The sequence below is a fragment of the Hemicordylus capensis genome, chromosome 3 (genome assembly GCF_027244095.1).
Source record: "Hemicordylus capensis ecotype Gifberg chromosome 3, rHemCap1.1.pri, whole genome shotgun sequence".
NCBI lineage: Eukaryota > Metazoa > Chordata > Lepidosauria > Squamata > Cordylidae > Hemicordylus > Hemicordylus capensis.
In genome coordinates, this window is record NC_069659.1 from 24629438 (window position 1) to 24652917 (window position 23480).

General features: G+C 42.1%; 1 protein-coding gene across 7 annotated transcripts in view; it reads left to right on the forward strand.

The window, feature by feature from the left end:
• CNTN5 (contactin 5) overlaps positions 1-23480 on the forward strand; it is a 1193410-nt gene that overhangs the window by 1122543 nt on the left and 47387 nt on the right. For all 7 annotated transcript variants that reach the window (XM_053307214.1, XM_053307213.1, XM_053307217.1 and 4 more), the window contains 2 exons: positions 7795-7865; positions 10931-11165. In XM_053307214.1, the coding sequence (XP_053163189.1) occupies positions 7795-7865; positions 10931-11165 (306 nt within the window). The remainder of the gene's footprint in view (positions 1-7794; positions 7866-10930; positions 11166-23480) is intronic.

Genomic DNA, 23480 nt, shown 5'->3' on the forward strand with positions numbered 1-23480 from the left:
GGTGATGGCCACTAGCTTGGATTGCTTTAAAAGGGACTTAGACAAATTCATGGAAGTCTATCAATGGCCACCTCCAGCCTCAGAGGCACAATGCCTCTCAATAGCGGTTGCAGGGGAGCAACAGCAAGAAAGAGGGCATGCACATACCTCTTGCTTGTGGGCTCCTCGGGGCCTCTGGTGGGCCACTGTGTGAAACAGGATGCTAGACTAGATGGGCCTTGGGAATGATCCAGCAGGGATATTCTTATGTTCTTATGTTTAGATTGTCTGCGGGGAGGTAAGCTTTTTAAAGCTTCCTCCCTGCTGACTCTGTAGCCTTTTCTCACCAGTCATGAGAAAGGGCTCTACAGCTCCCATCATCCTCAGCCATGATGGCCAAGGGCCATCTGGGCTCCAAGTTTAAGAAGCTCTTATATGCATCATAGCTGATAATTAATATATAGACCAGGTACTAATTATGTGGTAATAAACATGGCTTTATTTATTTGTTTGTTTTCTTTATTTAGCAAATTTATTGACCACCTGACTTCCTTAGACACAAGGTGGTTTACATAAATCAACAACAACGAAGACAAGAGAAGAAGGGGGTAAGAAAAAAAGGAAAGGAAAGGGGGGAAAGAAAAAGACCCCCCCCCCACACACACACGCGTTAGAAACTAAAAGCCTGGCAAAATAGAAGCTTCTTAAAGGACAGAAGGTAGAGGGCACTACAAATCTCAAGAAACAGAGTGTTCCATAAGGAGGGGGCTACAACAGAGAAGGCCCTCCTACGAGCCTGGGCCCCACATACCTCCCCTGGGCCAGGAACTCTGAGAAGGCCCACCTGAGACGACCTCACAGGGTGGGTTGAAGTTAGACAGAAGAGGCTGTCCTGAAGATGCACAGGTGCCAAACCCTGAAGGCTTACGGCCAAATAGCTCTGGTACAAACCTATATTCCATAATATTAAGGGACATTTAAGTGAAAGTTGCAAATATATAGTCCCAGTGCCAATGTGGGGGAAAAATACTTTCTTTTAATGGTTTTCTTCATTGACCATTTATTCATTTAAGAATGTCCCCTCTCTGACTGCACATTTTTTGGCTTGGTCCAATGCAGAGAAAAATGTATTCCTTTGACATATTTATTTTTTTAATGGTTATTCATTCAAGAGAGTTTCACTGTATGTCTCTGTATTTTATCGTTTGGGGCAGGAAGAGATTCATCCATTGGACAGGTTTATTCTTTTAACATTAACTCATTTAAGGAGGGCTTCAGTCTACAAGGCTATTGCCAACAATCCTCTAGAAAGGTGCTCATCTCTGGCTGGGTAATAAACAAGGCCATCAGCTTAGATTCTTTAAAAGGAGACCATGCTCTAAATCGGCAAGATGACAGATGAATAAATAAAGCAAAAGCCTTCTATGTGCCAAGGAGAAAGCCTATTCTTTCAAGAACTTGAGAGTAAATAGCACTCTTGAGTTAACCTTATATTCTAACACATTCCATTATCTACCAAAAGAATATGAAATCAAGGCCAGACAAGAATATAGGTGCAGTTATGCCATGACCGAGGATAGTGACACTGAATGCTATTATATAAATCAGGGACAACTGGCCAGGCACCTGCAGGCCAACTGTTATCTTTTTATTTGTTATTATTACAAATATTTATATACCACTTTTTAACAACAAAATTGTTCTCAAAACAGTTAATATGATGGTTCCCTGTCTGCAAAGGGGAGGAGACTAACTATTGTTGCCCCTGATAAATGGGCAAAGATGCACTTGTTGACGTGATGATTCTCTTATAGTTATCAGGGAAGGAACAAATGTCCTTTTCCAACCCCCTTGTGGTAGATGTCGCAGATGTTGTTGGTGGATGTTTCTTTTTAGACTGAGCGACCTTATGGGACAAGAAACCATATTGTTCCATTTTTCTCTGTAAACCACTTCAAGAACTGTTTTGTTGTTGAAAAGTGATATGTAAATATTCTTAATTTAGAATTATCCCTCAGTCATTGGAGGGATGCCCTGATGGGATTGGATAGGGCCAGTTTCTCTCCCCATGCTAACGTAAGAGAATCATCATTTTGAAAGGTGCCTCTTTAACGAGTTAGCAGGTATTATTTATTTATTTAGAATGTTTGTTGGTTGGAAAGATTTGTATCTCACCTCTTGTTCTTAACCATTAAAGATGTGGCTATCAACAAAATAATAAAACCACCAATATAAAACCAGCAAAGAATTCAACAGTTTGAACCGGATTTGGGAGCAGGGGGAGCGGGGGAATCAACAAATTCAATACAGTGGGAGCATCAAGCACCATTAAAAACTAGGATTGCCTTCGGCAGGTCATCAAAGATGGAGACTGGCAAATGAGCAGGAAAAGGGAGAGTTTCAGATGAAAGATGCCACAGCTGGTAAGAAATAATGGCTGACATGATGAGCAGCCCTCTGCTGACATCAGGGACCCACCAGGGCTGTTGTGCAACTTAAAAGGTGGCCCCAATGGTGTCACACATTTAAAGTGCTTCCAGGCACCAGTGCAGTGCTCCATTCCATTATTTCCAAGTGGATTGCCAAATATGATCCTCAGATGAAGCAAAAGGTTACTCTCCATGAACTTGAGAGTAAACAGAACTCTTGATTTAACCTTATATTTTATCACATTCCATTATCTACCCAAGGGCTATGAAATGAAGGCCAGAGAAGAATTTAGGGTGCATCTGTACTATGACCCAGGATGGTAACACTGAAAGACAGTATATAAATCAACGATGACTGGCCAATGTCCTACAGGACATAATTGGCAGTCCCTTTGGGAGCAATGGAAGGAGTGTTGCACTGCAGCCCAAAAACAGTTTAAAGTCATTCCGTAGCAGCCCCATCACTGCACCATAGGGGCTGCCTTTTAAGTTGCATAATAGCCCAGGTAGGTCCCTACTGTCAACAGAGGACTGCCTGTTGTGTCTGCCAATAATGCTAATTGTAAACCATCTTGAATCATATTTTTTTGAAAAGTGGCATACAAATATATTTTTTCAAACACACACACACAGAGAAAGATTACATTACTCCAAAGTGGTCTCTGCTTTCATTTCAGTGGCTGACATGTTCCGCAGCATAACATGGGTGGTTCTGAGCTGCGAGTGCTCCTTCAGGGTCCGAAGCAAGTGCTGGCAGTTTTCTGAAAGTAATTAAAGTAGTACACCTGCGCATTGGGAGAATTTTTTGCATTATTTCCAGTGTAGGTAGTGCTCCCAAATTGTAGGCATTTTACTTTAATTGTTTTCAGTCTTTCACAAGGCCATTGATACTTTCCTCAGGAGGCCGCAGCAGCATGGGCAGTTCAGAACCACTTGCGTTATGCTGTGAAACATGTTGGCCTATCTCTCCAAGTAAGATATATTTTATAAATTGTGCACCCTCGAACAATTATGACAATGAACAGTATGGGACTCCAGAATAAAACATGATGGGCAAGAATTAGTTATCATAATTTAGTAATTACTCATAACTAAATACCATTGAAGTAAATGAAAAAAGTCAGTCATGTTAATTTCAGTGGGATTTAATAATGAACTAAGTCTGGATGTCTTAGAGTTAAAAAGTGCTGAACATAAGAATACCCCTACTGGATCAGGCCCAAGGCCTATCTAGTCCAGCATCCTGTTTCATACAGTGGCCAAACAGAAACCTCTGGGAAGCCTACAAGAAAGAGCTAACGGCATGTCTTCTCTCCTTCTATTGCTCCCCTGGAACTGGTATTTAGAGGCATCTTGCCTCTGAGGCTTGCTTATAGCTCTCAGACTACTAGCCATTGATGGACTTGTCCTCCATAAATTTATCTAAGCCCTTCTTAATAGAACGTGCAAATTGATTTGAGTTTGAATTAGGCTATTTCAAGTTATTCAAACTTGAAATAAAACACCCTTAAAATAAAGGGCCTGATTGGATTGAAACTATGCCTATTCTAACTCAATCAATTTGAGTGATTCAAGCACCAATCAATCAAGGGCTTTTCCCATTGCAGAAAGGGCTTTCCTGCTTTCTGGCATTGGCTTCTGATTGACTTGAGACCTCCTTGCTTCTTGGTTGGCTTGTAATCGTACAAATCAAGTGTTGATTTTAATTGTTAACTGGTTTTAAATATTTTTATTCTGTTGTAAACTGCCCTGAGCCATTTTAGAAGGGCGGTATATAAACTGAATAAATAAATAAATAAATTGTCATGGGCAACAGAACAATGAAAGTGTTCTGCTGTGACACATTTAGTGGGTTGGGTTAGGTGATCAAAAGGGAGATCTCCCTTGGTTGGGCAAGGTGATCAAAAGGGAGGGGGCCAACCAGAACCAGGCAGTTTTGGAGGAAACTGATTATCTAGACCCATTTCAAACTGGCTTTAGGCTGGCTATGGGGTTGAAACAGCTTTGGTTTGCCTGATGGATGACCTCTACTGGAGAATCGACAGAGGGAGTGTGACTCTGTTGGTTCTTTTGGATCACTTGACGGCGTTGGATACCATCGACCAGAGTATCCTTCTGGATCACCTGGGGGAGTTGGGGATAGGGGGCACTGCCTTCCAGTGGTTCCACTCCTATCTCTCAGGTAGATTCCAGATGGTGGAGCTTGGTGACAATTGCTCCTCAGAGCTGTTATATGGAGTCCCGCAGGGCTCCATTTTGTCACCAATGCTTTTTAATATCTACATGAAACCGCTGGGTGAGGTCATCAGGAGATTTGGTGCTGGGTATTATCAGTATGCTGATGACACCCAAATCTACTTTTGTTCATTCCCTAAATGCCTGCCTACAGGCAGTAATGGGCTGGATGAGGAGTAACAAATTGAAACTGAATCCAAGCAAGACAGAGGTGCTCATTGTAGGGGCTCAGAATCTGAAGGATGAGTTCGATCTCTCTGTTCTGGATGGGCTTACACTCCCCTGGAAGGAACAGGTATGCAGCTTGGGGGTACTCCTGGATCTAGGTCTCAGCCTGGTATCTCAGGTGGAGGCTATGGCCAGGAGTGCTTTCTATCAGTGTTGGCTGATTCAGCAGCTGCATCCATTCCTTGAAGAGGACAACCTCAAAACAGTGGTGCACCAGCTGGTAACCTCCAGGCTCTACTACTGCAACGTGCTCTACATGGGGCTGCCTTTGTACATAATTCAGAAACTTCAGTTAGTTCAAAATGCGGCAGCCAGGTTGGTCTCCAAGACAACTCAGAGAGACCATATAATGCCTGTTTTGAAACAGCTGCACTGGCTGCCAATATGTTTCCGGGCAAAATACAAAGTGCTGGTTATTACCTTTAAACCCCTGTAGGGCCAGGTTACCTTAGAGAGAGCCTTCTTCTGCATAATCCCTACCACAAGTTAAGGTCATCTGAGAAGGTCTGTCTCCAGTTGCCACCAGTATGTCTGGTGGCAATGCAGAGGCAGGCCTTCTCTGTAGCCACTCCTGGACTATGGAATGCACTCCCTGCAGAAATCCGTAATTTGAACTCTTTATTTATTGGCTTTTAAGAGAGCCCATAAAACTTATCTGTTTGGCCTGGCCTTCCACGGTTTTTGAACTGTTGTAAAGGGTTTTTAATACTGTAACCTGGTTTTTCAGGGTTTTTAAATTGTTTTCATTGTTTAATTGTTGTTTTATGGTGTTTTTATAATCTCTGTTTTAATTGTTCCTTGATTTTAATTGTTTTGTTTTAATTGTAAACTGCCCTGAGCAATTTTGGAAGGGCGGTATGACATTTTTTTAATAATAATAATAATAATAATAATAATAATAATAATAATAATAATAATAATAATGGGCAACTGTGCCTCCATTGGAGGGGGGAAGAGTGAGGAGGAACAAAAATGAAGAAATTTCAAAATGTTTTCGAAGGGCCTGGGGAGGGGAGGCAGAGATAGCCCTTAGTGTGCCCTTGAGGAGGATATATCAGGAGAGGAGGAAGGAATAAATATTTGATTTAGTGGTGTGTGTCCCCAGCACTGAGTATGATATGCTGTGCTATTGCTGCTATATTATTAACTATCTGGTTTTGCTGGATCTCAGATTGACAAAGGCGAAACTTAGATGCCTGCCTGTCGTCCTTGAGTTGTTTGGTCTGTTTGTGAGATAGTGTTGTGGTGAGAAATTGACAATGGTGGCTCAGGGCTGTGTGGTGTGTGTGTGTGTGTGTGTGTGAGAGAGAGAGAGAGAGAGAGAGAGAGAGAGAGAGAGAGAGATTATTTTCGTGATTGCTGTGAGATGAGACTAACTTGTGCTTCACTCAGTGCTCTGGTCTGCTCTGCAATTTACATTCTGCATTCCACAGGTGTACTAAGTCAAAATGTGGCCAAAGACATGGTTCTAGTTTAGCTTATGACTATGCTTGCTGTTAAGGGTGCAGCTTTGGAGGCTGTTGCAAAGCAAAGCTGAAGTAAGGAGTCATAACAGTGTGTGAGAAAGCAACTAGTGCCAGTAATGTTACTGCAGTGCAGGCACTGCAGCTGGCAGTGGATTCTGGATCAGTGATTCTTTTGACCTTCTTTGGACTGTGTTTGAAAAAATGTGTTATGTGTTGGGAGGAACAGATTTCTTTAACTGTGTTCTTCTAATCTGCGGTGTTTTGCAAGGCAGGGATGCAAAATGCATGAATCAATTCGAGGATTTTGTGATTTGATTTGAGCTTGAACTGAATCACAAAATCCAATTTGTGCACATCTCTACTTCTTAAAGCCATCCAGGCTTGTGTCTGCCACCTCATCTTGTGGCAGATAATTCCATAGGTTAATTATTCTTTGTGTGAAAACTTCCTTTTGTTTCTTGGCAATCAGTTTCATGGGATGATCCCTGGTTCTAATGTAATGTGAGAGGGATAAAATGTTCTCTCTCTCCACACCATGCATAAATTTATAGACCTCTGTCATTAGCTGGAGCCCAGTCATCTTTATAAACAAAAACAACAAAAACCCCTTAAAAGCCCCAGGTGTTGTAGCCTTACCTCGTAAGGAAGGTGTCCTGCATATATGTGAAGTTGGGTTTTTTTGCCCCAATATGCATCACTTTACACTAGCTGACATTGAATCGCATCTACCGTTTTGTTGCTCTCTCTCCCCCAGTTTGGAGAGATCCTTCGTGCTCTTTCCTTCAAATTAAAGGTCCTCAAAGAATCCCAAGGATTAGGTCTTGGAAGTTTCTTTCCAGATTCTCATGTCTTCCATTTAATTAAATTGCACTCATAAGTGCTACTATATGGTGAACAATATACAACTAACTCCCAGTTAGGCTTAAAATAGTTCTGAGAGGGCTGGTACAGACAATATGCAGCTCAGCACTCATGAAAAGAAAAGGGCTGCACCAAGAAGATGCCTACCATGTTTTCAGAAAAGGACATCTCTTGGAAGAGGATATCTCCAGATATGGTTGAACTACGACTCTCATCATCCGCAGCCACAATGTATTGTGGCCAAGGTTGTCTGTACCTGCTTCAGAGGGCTTATTCACCATTTCAAAATATTTCAAAAATATTTCTTAAATTCCTATAGACATATGTAAACCTTATACTGTATTGTGTTTCATACTTTTTCTATGCATTTGTTTCTGCTCTTTTAGGACTCATATGGTTTCTTACAGAATTCATCGAAACAAGGTCACAAAACTCAAGCAGAAGCTTTTGTTGCAGTATCTGTCTTGCCTTTAAAAAAAAAAAATATTTTTAACCTGATTGCCCAGGCTATATCATCTCCTTGACAAGGGTATTTCTTTGGGGGAAACTTCACTAACTTGGACAGCCTGATTGCGCTCTCTCTTTTTTGTTCACAGTTCCAAAGACAGCTCCAGCTAATGTAAGTGGCAGAAGTGGAAGACGGCATGAATTAGTAATAGCATGGGAGGTAAGGGACTCTTTTGATTAAAGGCCTTGTTTCATGTTGACTTCTTTGAGGGCAGGGTAAGGAGGTCTGCACTGAAGCTTCCCCACAGCAAACCTTGTCAAAGATAGGAACACAAAAGATCATTTCTTAAATGTGTGTTAAAATCTCCCTGGAGTTCACATTTTGATGCAGAGAGAAAGTACCAACAACTGAAGGAACCTATGATTCCAAAAGAATCCCAAATTAATGTTGTTTTGCTTTCACCTTATTCAGAGCCTCATTTGAATCCGGGATCACTATGGCTCAGTCTCAGCAACTGTGGCATCAATATGATATATTAATCAGTGGGATCAAACTGGTCTCCCCCCTCCCTGTCATACACACATACACACACACACACACAGCATACTTACTTTTACCAGCCCGATGGTGTTGCATTCCAGACTAAGGCTGCACTGGGCATGCCGGGAAGGGAAATCTCCCCTATCTCCTGCTGCTGTCTGTGCCATCCAAAAACCCTGAAACTCAGGGACATATTTTCAGGTGGCACAGGCACCTGCAGAAGGAAGAGGGCACTACTACCATGTGCCACCATGCAACCTTAGTCTGGAATGTAATGCTACTGCACTAGGAGCAGCCCATACGGGTGTGGAGGGGGGCAGTAGATGAACTGCAGGATAGGCTCATACCTGCAGTTCATTGACCTCCCCCCCACCTTGCTCATATGTGCTGCTCCTGGCTGCACTGCTGCTTTCTTAGTTGGGATGTCAGCCACTGAATTTTGGTCATGTGGTATTTTAAATTCACAGTTTCAGCAAATTAGAGTGCTGTAGGAGTGGTATGATATAGGAAAGTGCAACATGTGGGTTCCCTGTTTTTCTTTTCTTTTGCAATTTAAGCTTAAAAGTGGAACTTTGGACTTTGCTCAGCCATGCACTCCCAATTAGAACTCATACATCTTTCCCCTTCCCCTAATCTGAAACTCCTGGCAGCAACTTTTCCAGTGAGTGGTGGCCAAGAAGTCTCCCACTTGGTGGATGTCTTCAAACAATCAGGCTCCCCTTGATGTTTTCTTCTGTGTGATCTTTGGGCCACCAGCATCATTTATATTAAAGATAAGGTGGAGAGGAAGCTGAGTTTTCTTTACAAGCCTTGCCAATTATGTGGGCAGAAAACTCCTCATGTATTGAAAGAGGAGAACGTCCTTGAACTGTCCTTTGAGAATGTCCTTGAAAAGAGACACTGCCGCTGACAGCTGGTTCCTAACTTGAATTATACATGGGCACCTCATTTTAAAATGTCAGGCAGTCATCACAGATACATCTGGATTAACGTTAAATGTTTTTAATGGTCCTTTGAAAAAAATCTCACCACATTTTTTGGAAAAAAATAGAATGCCATTTTACACATGGATGACAGGTGTCCATTTTTAAAATGAGTGGAATAGCTGAAAACCGTGGTTGGCCAGCTGAACATTATAGTGGAATTCTTCTCACCCACAAATGGCATAATGTGAGCCAAAAGTAAAATATATCAACATATTTGGAATACCTTATTTGTTATTACTGAAAGAAATTTAGGATAATAACTAAAGTGGGGGTGGGGAGTGGGGAGAGATAATTTACAACAAATGAAATAGAAATGTACACTATCCTGAAATGAGTCATCCTAATGCATTATAGACTTTGGGAGCTATGCGTGCTCCTGATTTTTGGACATCTGCCAGCAAAAACCTAGGCAGAGGGGGAAATGATTTTGTGGGAGGTGGGTGCAGGCTCTGGAGCTTCCTCCACCCTTAATAATATGCTGGGTAAATGTGGTAGATAAATGTGGTAGGAGCCTGCAGCCGCCTTGTGCAAGATCACTTCCCTCCTCTCTAGGTTTTTGCTGACAGATGAGCAAAAACTGGGAGTGCACACAGCTACCCAAGCTGGGTAGGGTCCAATTTATGGTTGGTGAGAACTTCCTTAATAAATTCCAATTACCGAGCAATGTTCTCGTCCTTCTCGTCGGTTGTGATTCTAAACTCATTTATCGGGGAGTCCGTTCCATTGAACAACAGGTGGTGGTGGAGGTGGTGGGGATGCTTCTGAATAAACATGCATAGGATTGTGCTTCATGTTTCGTCATAGCTTAGTGAGCATTGTCATACTATTAGCAATGTCTCAAAATCCAAGACATTAGACTTCAAAATCCAAGACATCTGGCTTTTGACATTCTCTTCCAATATTGGGCAATTGTCATTACTGCAATTAAAATATAATCTATAATATAATATAAAATATTATTTTTTTAATATATATATACACACACACACACACACACACACATATATATATTATATATATAATTTAAAATATAAAATATAAAATATAATATAAAACCCGTGTGCCCAGGTAAAGTTGTGTCAGGTTCCTCAGATGCATGGTACAAATAGGACATTTTGATGATGATGATGATGATTGATGATGATGATGAGGAGGAGGACAACTATTATTATTACTGTTACTATTACTATTATATCACTTTTCAACAAAGCAGTTCCTCAGATGCATGGCACAAATAGGAAATTTTTTTATTATTGTGGTGGTGGTTGTTACTGTTACTACTATAATACCACTTTTCAGCAAAACAGTTCTCAAAGAAGTTTACATAAAATAAGAATAAGAATAGTAAGATGGTTCCCTGTCCCCAAAGGGCTCACAGTCTGAAAAGAAACACAAGGCAGACAGCAACAACCACTGGGGGGATGCTGTGCTGGGACTGAATAGGGACAGTTGCTCTCACCTTGCTAAATATAAGATAATCACCACTTTGAAAGGTGCCTCTTTGCCCAGTTAGCAGGTGACATAGTGCTACACCCTTTGCTAACTGGATGTACTGCTGTGTGTGCATTCAACATAACATGAATGACTATCTACACTACAGATGAATATACTGTATACAGATTGTACATGCATTGAACATAATGTGTGAGTAGGGCTTCTATTTCTCTTTTTTCTGCTAAGCAGTATCTTTGTGCAAATGATCTGGCACTTCACTGGGGCATACCAAAGCTGAGAAGTAACTGAATCATCTTTCTTTAGCCAGTCTCTGAAGAGTTTCAGAATGGAGAAGGTTTCGGTTACATTGTGGCTTTCAGGCCCAACGGTACAAGAGGCTGGAAGGAAAAAATGGTAACCTCTTCTGATGCCTCCAAGTTCATCTACAGAGATGAAAGTGTGCCTCCCCTGACTCCATTCGAAGTGAAAGTTGGTGCTTATAACAACAAAGGAGATGGACCATTCAGCCCTATTGTGGTTATCTGTTCTGCAGAAGGAGGTGAGTTCCTAAAGTCTGAAGTTCTGTTGCATCTCACCAACTATGGTTGCAATCCTTAACATACTTGGAAGTATGATGAGTCTGTGGGACTAAGCAAATTAGTATGGGATTAGGTTAAGTCTGTGCCCTGATCCAGTGATTTCTAACAGGTATGGGAGTTCTAATACATATATGGAAACTCCTTGCAGCATGGCTTCCACAATTAATGAATGCATGTGCATTGTGTATCTGGTTGGGCTTCTCGGGGTGTGCACAAAACTGGCTAGCCCGGTTCAGCTCAAATCTGGTCCGGGATTTGAGCAAGCCCAGTCCAGTGCAATCCAGCCTTTCAGCCAGCTTGAGGGGCTCGGGAGCTATACTTGTAAAGGGAATCCTGCAAGGACTTTAAAAGTACAGGCATGGCTATGGATGGTGCAGAGGGGGGAAGGCGAGGGAAAGGTCTTTGAGTCTGTTTTTAAAGTACTGTATTCAGGATGACGAAAGCAGCAGCAGCAGCGGGGATGGTGGCAGAGGGAGCACCCATTTTACCCAAATGGGACAAAATTCCTGTGACCCATTTGGGGCCTCTCTGTGTGTGCGCACATGTGCAGAGAGGCCCAAAATGGTCCACAGCCAGCCGGAGCTGTTATTTGAGAGGCAGCCACGATGGTGGAAGGAGCCCCTGCCACCACCATCCCCATCTTTGCCGGATTCCCCTTTACAAGTATTCTGTCGAGCCGGCTCATGAGCGGGGGACTGCCCCACCCCATTTTGGCTTGAGGGTGAGCCTTTGCGCGGAGCTGGCTCAAGTGAGAATCGGCTCGATTTTGAGCCAGTTCACAAATCCCTATGGGCTTCCTCCATTGAAATGAATGAGAATAGCTGCATGCACAGAAACCACTGAAGTGTACTTAATAATGTATAGTAGGATATATTTGAGACATATATCTGAGGTACACCTAAAATTACATATCTGTTTTTGAGCTCTTATTAATAGGACCAATTTTTATTTAGATTCCTGTACCTGTTATTTATAACATTGAAACTCATGCGGAAGAGAACTGTACAGCACCTTGCTGGTGAAGTCTGCTGCTGTGGTTCCTACTGTAAACTGGTTATCCGGTTGGATAGAACAAGGAATTTAAAATTCTTTGAATTCATTTTCAGTTTGGCTAGAATCATGGATGACATTTGATCATTTTAGATTTTCTCAGCCCACCAGGGCTGAGACATATAAGTTAACATATAAGTTAACATATAATTTAATATATTATATCTCTCATTTAATGTTGATGGGACGGAAAAGGCTAGAAGATCCATGATTTGTTTAGGAAATTTCCTTTTGTTGAGTATTGGAGAAGAACACATTACAAAACATACTTTATCAAACATATACATTACAAGACTCAGGGCATGCCTTCATCTCTTGCCTGTGGGCTTCTAAGGGGCATCTGTAATTGTAAACTGTCCAGAGATGCAAGTTATGAGTGGTATAGAAATGTGTTAAATTAATTAATTAATTGACTAACTAATAAATCTGGTGGGCCGCTGTGTGAAACAGGATGCTTGACTGGATGGGCCTTAGTAGGGGTGTGCAATTCTGATTTTCGGTGTTTCAGTTCAGATCCGAACCGAAACACCCCTGTTCTGTTGTGTGCCCGAATTTTGCCCACCCAAATCACCCCCGATTCGGTTCAGATCTGAATTTATCCGAATCTGAATTGATTCAGATTAGAAAAACGGGTCCTGGTGCCAAAAGAGTGGTGTGGGGTGGTAGTGCCCAATGGGTAGAGGCTACCACCCAAATTTCAGGGGGATTGTGCAAAGGGCTGATTTTTGGGGAATTTTTGAAGTTTTAGTGTCTTTGGGGCAGATCGGGGGCAGAAAGTGGGATCTGGGCCAGAGAAGTGGGGTGGGGTGGTAGTGCCTAATGGGTGGAGGCTACCACCCCAATTGCAGAGTGATTGGTCAGAGGTCTGATTTTTGGTGAATTTCTGAAGTTTATGCGTTTTTACCCATTAGGTAGAATGGAGGGTGTATCGCTTCACGTTGTGGGGAAAGGGGTGGCCTAGAGCGGTGTGGGGTTGGTGGTAGTGCCGGGTAGGGGCAAGGAAGCTACCTGAATTTTTTCAAAGGATTTGGGCAGAGGGCTGATTTTTGGTGAATTGTTGAAGTTCACATGTCTTTAAGGTTTAGATTCTATGATAGCAGATGAGAGTGGATTCATGGTGTGTCATTGAAAATCTCATTTGCTATCACAGAATCCACACTCAGAACACCTCAGAAGCAACAAAACTCCAACAAATGAAATCACCAAAAATCAGCCCTCTGCCTAAATCCTTTGAAAAAATTCAGGTAGCTTCCTTGCCCCTAGTCAAGTCAAGTCAAGTTTTATTTACGGCCCTAGACCAAACAATCCATGCATGCAAACAGCAGAACAATTTATAGAAAACTCTATAGGTTCTCATTATACATCTTAAAAGCAATATAACAAAATTTGGCTATGGAGTTAAAATTTAAAACATTTTCATCAGAAAGTAAGAATTTAACAAGTTGTTCAGCAGATCGATCTGTCTGTTTACAGACCAGAGGTAAAATTAAGTGCTCCCTTGGTTGCCTATGTAATTTACAGGATAATAGAATATGCTCAATAGATTCTATTTCCCCCTACCCCGCACCACCACCAACCCCACCCCACTCTAGGCCACCCCTTTCCCCCCCCCCCGACGTGAAGCGATTATACCTAAAGGGGGGAAACCTTAAAAACACTTAAACTTCAGAAATTCACCAAAAATCAGCCCTCTGCCCAATCCCCCTGGAATTCGGGTGGTAGCCTTCACCCATTGGGCAATACCACCCCACCCCACTCTTCTGCCCCAGATCCCACTTTCTGCCTCCAATCTGCCCCATAGACACTAAAACTCTCACAAAATCACCAAAAATCAGCCCTCTGCCCAATCACTCTGTAATTGGGGTGGTAGCCTCCACCCATTGGGCACTACCACCCTACTCTTTTCGCCCCAGGACCTTTTCAATTAAAGTGAAAGGAAAGCAATTTCTGCATTGAAATCAATGGAGGCAAAAAGGTGGGAAATTCAAAGAGACGTCAAACTGAAAACGGAGGGGGAAGAAGAAGACAAGGCTGGCACTTTTCTGGGGCTCAAAATGGAGACCCGAAACACCCAAAAAATTCGGACCCGAAACAGAGGTGATTCGTTTCAGGTCTGAAATTTATCGGTACTCGTCGGGAGTGATTCGGCTCGGCTCCAAATCACCCGAAATTGGTCGTTTCGGGCACAGATCGTTCTGTGCCAGAAATGTTTTGCACATCCCTAGGCCTTAGGCCTGATCCAGCATAGCTGTTCTTATGTTCTTAAGTTGAGCCGTCGGAATAATTGGTCCAGATTCAAACCAAACCGCCAATACCAGTTCCTATCACACCGCTAGCCTCTATGCTTCCCCCCACTACAAGATACAGAAGGTTCCAGTTTAAGTATCTAGGGACCTAAAGTGCATGTACAGTATCATGACAACATTTTGTGGCGTCTATTTGACCCATGGTGCTTTAGGTGCATTTCCCCATGCAATACAATAGAGGTTGTCTATGCCATAATAGGCACTTTTAGACAACATTACGAGGGGCAGTGGATGATATGTCACAGGGCATTTAAGCTCATCGAGGTTGACCCTGATCTAGAAGATGGAATTGCAGAACATTGAACACAACATTTTATTATTGTTTTCCTTCTCAAATGGTGTACAGTCCATTCCAATGTCAACCAAGTGTTAAATGGGATTTGCGCAGTTCAACTGAATGCAAGATTGCACCATTTTTATTGGGTTATTTTTATTTAATATTTTTTAAGCTTTTTGTTTTTAACAAAACAGGGCTTTATCATGAGGCTGTTTCAACAAAAGGTTTACTAGAAATGACTGCAACTGGAATGTTTCACATCTCTGCCTCAAAACCAGAGGTGTGAAATGTGACCTAAACCCACAATTCCAGTCCTGTACCAACCAGAGGAAGGTCATTTTTGGTACACATCTTGTTAAAGACACCCAAATTTCAAGAAAAGTATAAAAAAGGGAATGTATAACTTTATATTGAAATATGCCCCATTTATATACTGTTAGGAGGTGAGGCTCACCATTGAAAAGGCAAAGTCATTTTGCATAGATTACACTTCTAGGAAAGTTCAAGTAATTAAATATATGTAATAGATTTTTTTTTTAATGTGCTTGCAAAAGGTAACTAAAGAACAGTTTTAAATTCATAGGATTTCAACTTCAAACATTATCCATTTTATTGAATAATAATGATACATAGTAAATTTGAATCATAGTAAATATGAATCTGAGAAAGATGTTCTATTTCTCATGGGCTTGATGTCATTTTTTATTTATTCTTCTGATTATTGAGTGTAAAAATCTGTTGAAAAGACAAACAATTAAGATATTATATTCACAATTTTTTCTAGAAAAAAAATTACACCTTTCACCAAGCATATTCCAGGGCAAAAAGTAGTGCATTCAACTTTGTTTATGGATATGGATTTTTAATGCCAAATTTTGTATCGATAGGTAATCAGGAAATATGATTTACAAATCCACAAACTCCTCAAAATATATAATAAATATTTAAAAGTTAAGGTGTGAAAATATGGAACTTATTAAAATCACAATAACAGAAGCTCAGTTGGAATGTATACCAACATGGAGGAAAGGTACCACCAAGTTCAGGAGGACACCAGCTTGGCTAACAAGTAGAGTCAGGGAAGCTGTAAGAGGGAAGACAACTTCCTTCAGAAAATGAAGTTCTGCCCAAATGAAGATAACAGAAAGGAACATAAATTCTGACAAAAGAAATGGAAGGAGACAATAAGGGATGCAAAAAGAGAGTTTGAGGAATATATACAGGTAGGTAGAAGTGTCAAGGGAAATAACAAAAACTTCTTTAAATGTGTCAGAAGCAGAAAACCTGTGAGAGAGGCTGTTGGACCCTTAGGTGATGAGGGTGTGAAAAAGAGGATAAGGTGATTGTAGAGGAGCTGAATTAGTTTTTTTTTTTTTTTTTTTTTTGCATCTGTCTTTATGGCAGAGGATACTGACTGTATACCCGCTCTGGAATTGAGCTTCTCAGGCTTGAAGGCTGAAGAACTGGGCCAATTTGAGCTGACTAGATAGGATGCTATAAACAGTCTTGAAACACTAAAAATTAACAAATCTCCAGGGTCAAATTGCATCCACCCAAGATTTCTGAAGGAACTCAAATGTGCAATTGCTGATCTCCTAGCAAAAATATATAACTTGTCCCTACAATCAGGCTCTGTACCAGAGGACTGGAAAGTAGTTAATGTAACTGCAATTTTCAAAAGGGGATCTGAGGGGATTTAGCAAACTACAGGGCAGTTAGCTTGTTAATTGTTGGAAAGCATAATTAAGGACTTGATTGATTGGAAAGCATACTTGTGGACAAAACTGTTAAACATATAGAAGAACAGGCCTTGCTGAAGGAGAACCAGCTTGCCTTCTCCACGGGCAAGTCTTGCCTCACTAGACAAGCAAGCCTTGCCTCACTAATCATTTGGAGCCTCACTAACCTTGTGGAGTTTGAGAGTGTCAGTAGCCATGTGGATAAAGGCGATCCGGTTGACATGGTATACTTGGACTTCCAAGAAGCTTTTCACAAAGTTCCCCACCAAAGGCTCTTGAGTAAACTTAGGAGTCATGGGATATGGGGACAGGTTCATGTGTGGATTCGTAACTGGTTGAAAGACAGGGCACAGAGGGTAGGAATAAATTGACAGTTTTCACAATGGAGGGAAGTAAGAAGTGGGGTCCCCATGTGGGCTTCTTAGAGGCATCTGTGGGCTACTTTGTGAAACAGGATGCTGGACTAGATAGGCCTTGGGCCTGATCCAGCAGGGCTGTTCTTATGTGCTTAAAATTATCTCATAACAGAAGGGAACACAATATCACAGAGCAAGCCAAGCCAAGCCATAAATGGCACTGGATGTTGTACTATAAGCATTTCTTTGCAAACTTCACACATTTGAGTCAGAAGGAGTTAGATCTGAGGACAGGGAGCTTCCAATAGCAGCGAGAAACTAAAATATGTGCTTGCATAATGCACAGTGAATGTACATACACTAGAGCAGAGGTAGGAAACTTTTGGATCTCCAGCTATTATTGCCTACAACTCCCATTATCCCAAGTCACAATTTATTTTGACTGGGAATGATGGTAATTCATTTGATTGATTGCTTGATTGCTTGATTGCTTGATTGATTGATTGATATACCGCCCTTCCAAAAATGGCTCAGGGTGGTGGTAGCTAATTATAGTTCAACAATAGCTGGAGAGCCAAGTTTTACTTCTCCTGCATTAGTCCAGGGGTGGGATGATGGGAGTTGTAGTTCAACACCTAGAGAGCCCAGGTTGCCTCCCCTGCACTAGATGGTGCACTTAGCTGCAAGCAAAGATTTGGAGATTCATCAGTCTGTAAATCTGTGGCCATGGATTTGGCCCAGATGCATTGGCTGTGTCACTTCAGTGTGGCCACTCCATCTGCCACCTCTTTTCAGTCATTCTGGACAGACAACTCTTTTTACCAGCCTTGATCCTGATCCCTCAAGCAGAGCCCAACTTTCAGAAATTAAGCAGTTAAAACTTTTACGGTCACTGGTTTTGTACCTGTCAGCTTGCCTTTAGCAGCAGGGAAGCAGGATTCAGAAAGGTGCCATCTTTGTGACAGCCATTGTTAGTATTAGTTATAGTAGCAATAGCAATTTCCTTGTTAATCCTTGATTCCTTTACTATCAAGCATCTTCCTGCCTTCCCATCTGTCAGCCCAAGGGATAAGTGATTTACCATGACATGGAATGGGCTCTTGCCCACCTCAGATCCAGGATTCACCAACCATAGCTTTTTCTTCTTCAAAATCAATTTGCACCTGAGATCCTACGAAAGTTGTTCCACCTTCTCTGATTCATGTTTAAACTGAAGTTTATTACACTCCTGTCTGATTAGTACCACCAGTCCCCTGGGAAGCAGTACATATAATCCATTACCCAGGCATCCCCTCCCCTTCCACCACCCCCAACCTCTGTTATTTTGAAAACTGCAGCTGCTCTGCCACTGGGGCCATTTATATTCATGACCATGGAAGTGCCTTTTAAAACTTTTAATCTAACAGAACCTGTATTCTATCAATCAGCCTGTCCGTTGCCTACCTCCACTGTAAGAAAGCCATTGGGGAGATAATTAATAACTTGGTAAGGAAAAGGCCCATCTTCTTCAGCATAATGTACACCAAGCATTAACTCATTAGCATACAGTGCAAAGAGAAGCAAGGCATGAGATGGGTCGTGCATTTAGATCAAACAGCTGAAAAAGCAAGAGTCCACACAGACAACCACTTTGTTACACAAATCCTCATGTCATGGTAGCAGGATGCAGATAATCAAATAACTGGGATGAGAGCAGGGCTGGCTCCATGCTAAATTGCACTCTGGACAAGGAGTGTCTTTGGTCCTCTAGAGCAGGGATTCTCAACGTTGGGTCCCCAGATGTTATTGGACCAATTCCCATAATTCCCAACCAAAGGCCAATGGGGCTGGGGATTATGGGAGTTGAAGTCCAATAACATCTGGGGACCCAATGTTGAGAATCTCTGCTCTAGAGGCCCTAATATTCCCAAGCATGACATACCTACACAGGGGCATAGCAAGCTACCTATTGGTCCATCTAGCTCAGTATTGTCTACAGCAGGGATCCTCAACGTTGGGCCCCCAGATGTTCTTGGACTTCAACTCCCATAATCCCCAGGCCCAGTGGCCTTTGGCTGGGGATTATGGGAGTTGAAGTCCAAGAACATCTGGGGGCCCAACGTTGAGGATCCCTGGTCTACAGTGAAGGCAGCAGCTTCTGCAAAGTTTCAGGCAGTAGTCTTTCCCAGCCATACCTGGAGATGCCAGAGAGTGAACCTGGACCTTCTTTGTGCAAAGCAGATGCTCTTCCCCATCCAAGCAATGCCCATGAAAAGGGCCCAGAGTAGCCTTTCAGAAATTTGCTGCTTTGCTGCCAATGCTCTCCTGCTCCAGTTCTGAGATCTCATGGAAGTCTCACGGGCTTCACTGCAGACAGTACACTCAACAAACAGTGGAACACCAAGCTAAGCTCAGTGTCTCCTTCAGGTAGGTGCTCTGGGAAACTGCCCAGGTTGCCTACCCCTAAGGGTGATTCTGCGTGAGGAGCTGACCTTGAGACAGTGTGGTTCCCTGTACAGTAGCTTCTTGCAGTATGGTGTGTGTGAGAATTCTTTCTGCACTTTCTGCACAGACAACAATGGTTATGGCCTAAGAAATGAGCCCCTTCTTTAAAATGTTATACTGCTTTCAAGTTCAACTCTGTAGGTAAATAGGAAATGTTATACAGGTTAAGTATCCCTTATCCAAACTGCTTGGGACCAGAAGTGGTCCGGATTTCAGACTTTTCCGGATTTTGGAATATTTGCATATTTGTAATGAAAATATCTTGGGCATGGGATCCAAGTCTAAACATGAAAGGTTACTGTAGAAGGTATTTTATTTTTTTAGGTTTTATTTAACGTATAAAAATGAATAAGCATTGAATTTATGATAACTAATGGTAGCTGTAAATGTAATGAAAACTAAGCCACAACGAATCGGTGCTGCAGGCGCACGCCATGGTGGTTTCCAGATTTTGGAGCATTCCGGATTTTGGATGTCTGGATTAAGGATACTCAACCTGTAGTAATGTAAACCAGACATAAGTCCTCCTCAGTCATTTTAGAATGGATACAGTGTAGCAAAGAACAGGAGTGTACTGATTAACCAATCCCCTGGTGTCAACATACTCGGTAGCCACATCCCAGGTTTAGTGCTTGTCTGTATAAGCAAACACTGAACATGAGAAGAATTCATCCCTGTGATTTTTGGGATGCTGGCTGCCTGTGTTCCTGCGGATAAACCTTCTCAATTCAGCATGTGCCCCTGCAGACAAGCACTGAACCCAGAGAGAGCAGGAGCTATGACTACTACTGCAGACAAATATGGTACTTGTGACCACGTGAGAGGGCAAGTCTACGTAGTACAAGGGCAGGGCTTGTAATTAGCATTGTATCCATGTACACTATAGATGTTCAGGAAGATGCTTCATTTGCATGAGCATTTTCATGTTTCAACTGATTAAGAGATGAAGACATCAGCAAGATGACAGATGGATGTGTTTTTTCATTCATTCATTCATTCATTCATTCATATTTACTTACTTACTTAACATGTTTCTATACCGCCCCAAACGTCTCTGGGCTGCTTACAATTACAATCATTTAAACTTTTTAATCTTGAGAATCCTTAACAGTAATTTCCTCTTCCCGGGAAAGTGTAGGAACAGGGGCGGAAATGAAACTACATGGCCACATGTTTTGAACACAGGCCACCAGGTGCCCCCATCACCACTGGGGCCGCCACAGGGCCTCACTACCATTACCGCCGCCAAGAAACCCTGCCATTGTCACAGCCCCCACTGGCCTCCACTTACTCTGAGCTCTTCGCTCAATAGTCTGCATCGACCAGCTGGCTTTCTATTGTCAGCCGATATCGATACCCAAGCTCAGGCATCAGGTGGTAACATCATTATACTGCAGTGGCCAGCAATGGAAAACTAGCTGGCCGATGTGAGTGGAGGCCAGCAGTGGGTGGGCAGTGGGTGAATGGTGGGGGCTGCTGCTGCAGCATTCAGGCAGACTGGCAGATGCCACCCCCGCAAAAAATTCATTAAAAAAATAGTGGGGGGGAGGGGGCTTCTAAACTTTTGCAGATGGACCCCTTGAAAGATTCTTACACCATTGTGAGACTATGTTGGGAGTTGCCATTTTTCAAACTCCCTCATTAATTCCCAGGTTTCTTTAGAAGAAGCTATGCCATTTAAAACACACGTATTCAGCCTTGTAGTGTAGATCTAACATTCATTTTAACAAGTAAATGCAGTTCTGCAATATGTCTTAGGCATTCACAACTGTATTTTATGGCATGCTAAGTATAGAACTCCAAATGCTGGGCTTTGCAAATGAGAAAACAGTGTATTTGAAATGTGGCCTAAAATATTTTAAATGTTATAGAAATGAACTTTATAGATATTAGACCTTTTCATATGCATGTTGCAGCAAAGACATTTATAGTTGCAAGTTGATACTGCAATATTAATAAAAGGTTATGATCACAACACTGGCAGCAATTATAGGAAAACCTAATGAACCCATCAATCTCATTTCAGTATTAGTCAAGCAACATACAGCAGTGTACTAAATTATGGGCCATTTCATATTATAGCAGATTTGATGGCCCCTTCCATTCTAAATCAATAAAAACTACTGTTTCATCTCTATAAACTTCCAGAAGGCTATACTATAGCTTTTTCATAGACGTTGCATTCCTAACCTTTCCCCCCAAAATTGCATTTTAGTTTCTGTCAGCAAAACTCCAGTGAATAACTGTGCAACACAAACACAAAACTATATTTGTTTCATCTATTAAGCAAAAAGAGTTGATTTCTACTCCCATGTGGCAAAAAAAAGCTATTTATATTTTTGCCTGCTTGGTTTCTGTTCTGAGCAATGCATAAACACCCTCTGTCTACTGAGCGCCATGAAAAGGAAATTATTTCTACATTTATAGAAAACTATCACCCAACATTTTGTGTAGATCACAAATTATTTGTCCCACTGCAATCTTCCCTGACAACAAGGTAATTGCTTTAATGATATAAAATCCAGGAAATGGCTTTCAATGCACAAATCTTCGTAATGCATAAAACAGAAAATAAGGTGTGCCTCCTACGAAGAAAATCATTTCAGGTAGAAAATATTGAAATATAATATATCTTTGAATCCATAAAATTGCTTGTTTATGTGATAAAAACATGAGAACTCATTCATAGTATCATGGGAAAACATACGTTTTTGAACATTTCAAGGCACTTATATGAAAAAGAACATCAAGTTCCTTTTCTGGTAGGAGTGTGCAAACACAAACCGACTCAGCTGGAAGGCTCGACCTCAAGCCAAACTGGGCCCATTTTGGTCTGAGGTTGAGCCAAACAGACCGAGCCAGCTCAGGCCCAGTTTGAAGCCCCTACTGCGAGTTTAAAAGTGTTAAAAATTGTTACACAGAGCAGCCACCGGGGAGAAGCAGCAGCCTCCCCTCGAGTGTCCAGGGCCTGACTCAGGCACGATTCAGGTCAGTCCAGGCCTTCTTCAGCGCATTTTGGGCCTCTGCACATGCGTGGAGGCCATTTGTTTGCCCTCCACACATCCACACTGCATGACCACTGCTGTAACAATTTTTAACAATTTTTAAATGCGGTAGGTGCTTCAAGCTGGGCCCATACTGGTTCAAATTTGAACTGAACTGGGGGCCCGGTTCTGAGGGGTCAATATTGAGCTGGTCTGGTACAGTTCAAATCCAATTTGGATACAAACTGAACTGGGGAAACTGGTTTTGTGCACACCCCTAGAATATGGCTGGTATCCATGTTTGTCAGGCTGCTGCTATATACAAAATCTTAGGGCGGGTTCACACATAATGACAGCAAGTAAGAGGCCACCTACCATGAATTCCTGCCAAGCATGCATTCCCAGTGCAAGCCACAAGTAACATGCATTTCATGATGTGCGAACCCAGAAATGTTGGGATACCAAGTAGCACTCCACTCCACCAGTAGCACTACCCTCCATAACCAAGATCTGAAGTTGGGTGAAGGATGTCAGGCAGCAGAGGAAAGTGTTGCTCAGCAACCCAACATTTTTGGGTCCACATGCAGTGGCATACTCACAAATTCAGAGGTGCAGGTGTTCTCTGTAACAGCCCCCATAACCATGCCCCCTGACAGCCATGCCCCATAGCCACGCCTGCCCACCCCACTTAAATAGATGCAATGGTTCGGGGGGTTCTGTTAAAAGAAGTCAAGGGCAGTTACCTAATTCTACAGAACTTGAACCTTCATGTGGTTATTCACCCAGAAGAGCAGTCTGGATCATCCACCACAAGAGGTGCAGGATACTCCTTGTAACAAAAGACAGGAAGAATGGTAATAAAATCAATGGTTGTCCAATATTGAGTTACATCACAAACTCTTGGAATAGCGAGAGGACCATGTTATTTCCACTTAGAAAGCAAACGGCTTTGCATCCCTGCTGAGACCCTGAAATTAAAAAAAAAGGACTGGGATTGTATCCCTGCAGCACAAATCACTGTTCACATGTCACAAAATGTGTGGAACTTGCATCTCATGACAGATACTGGCAGTTGCCAG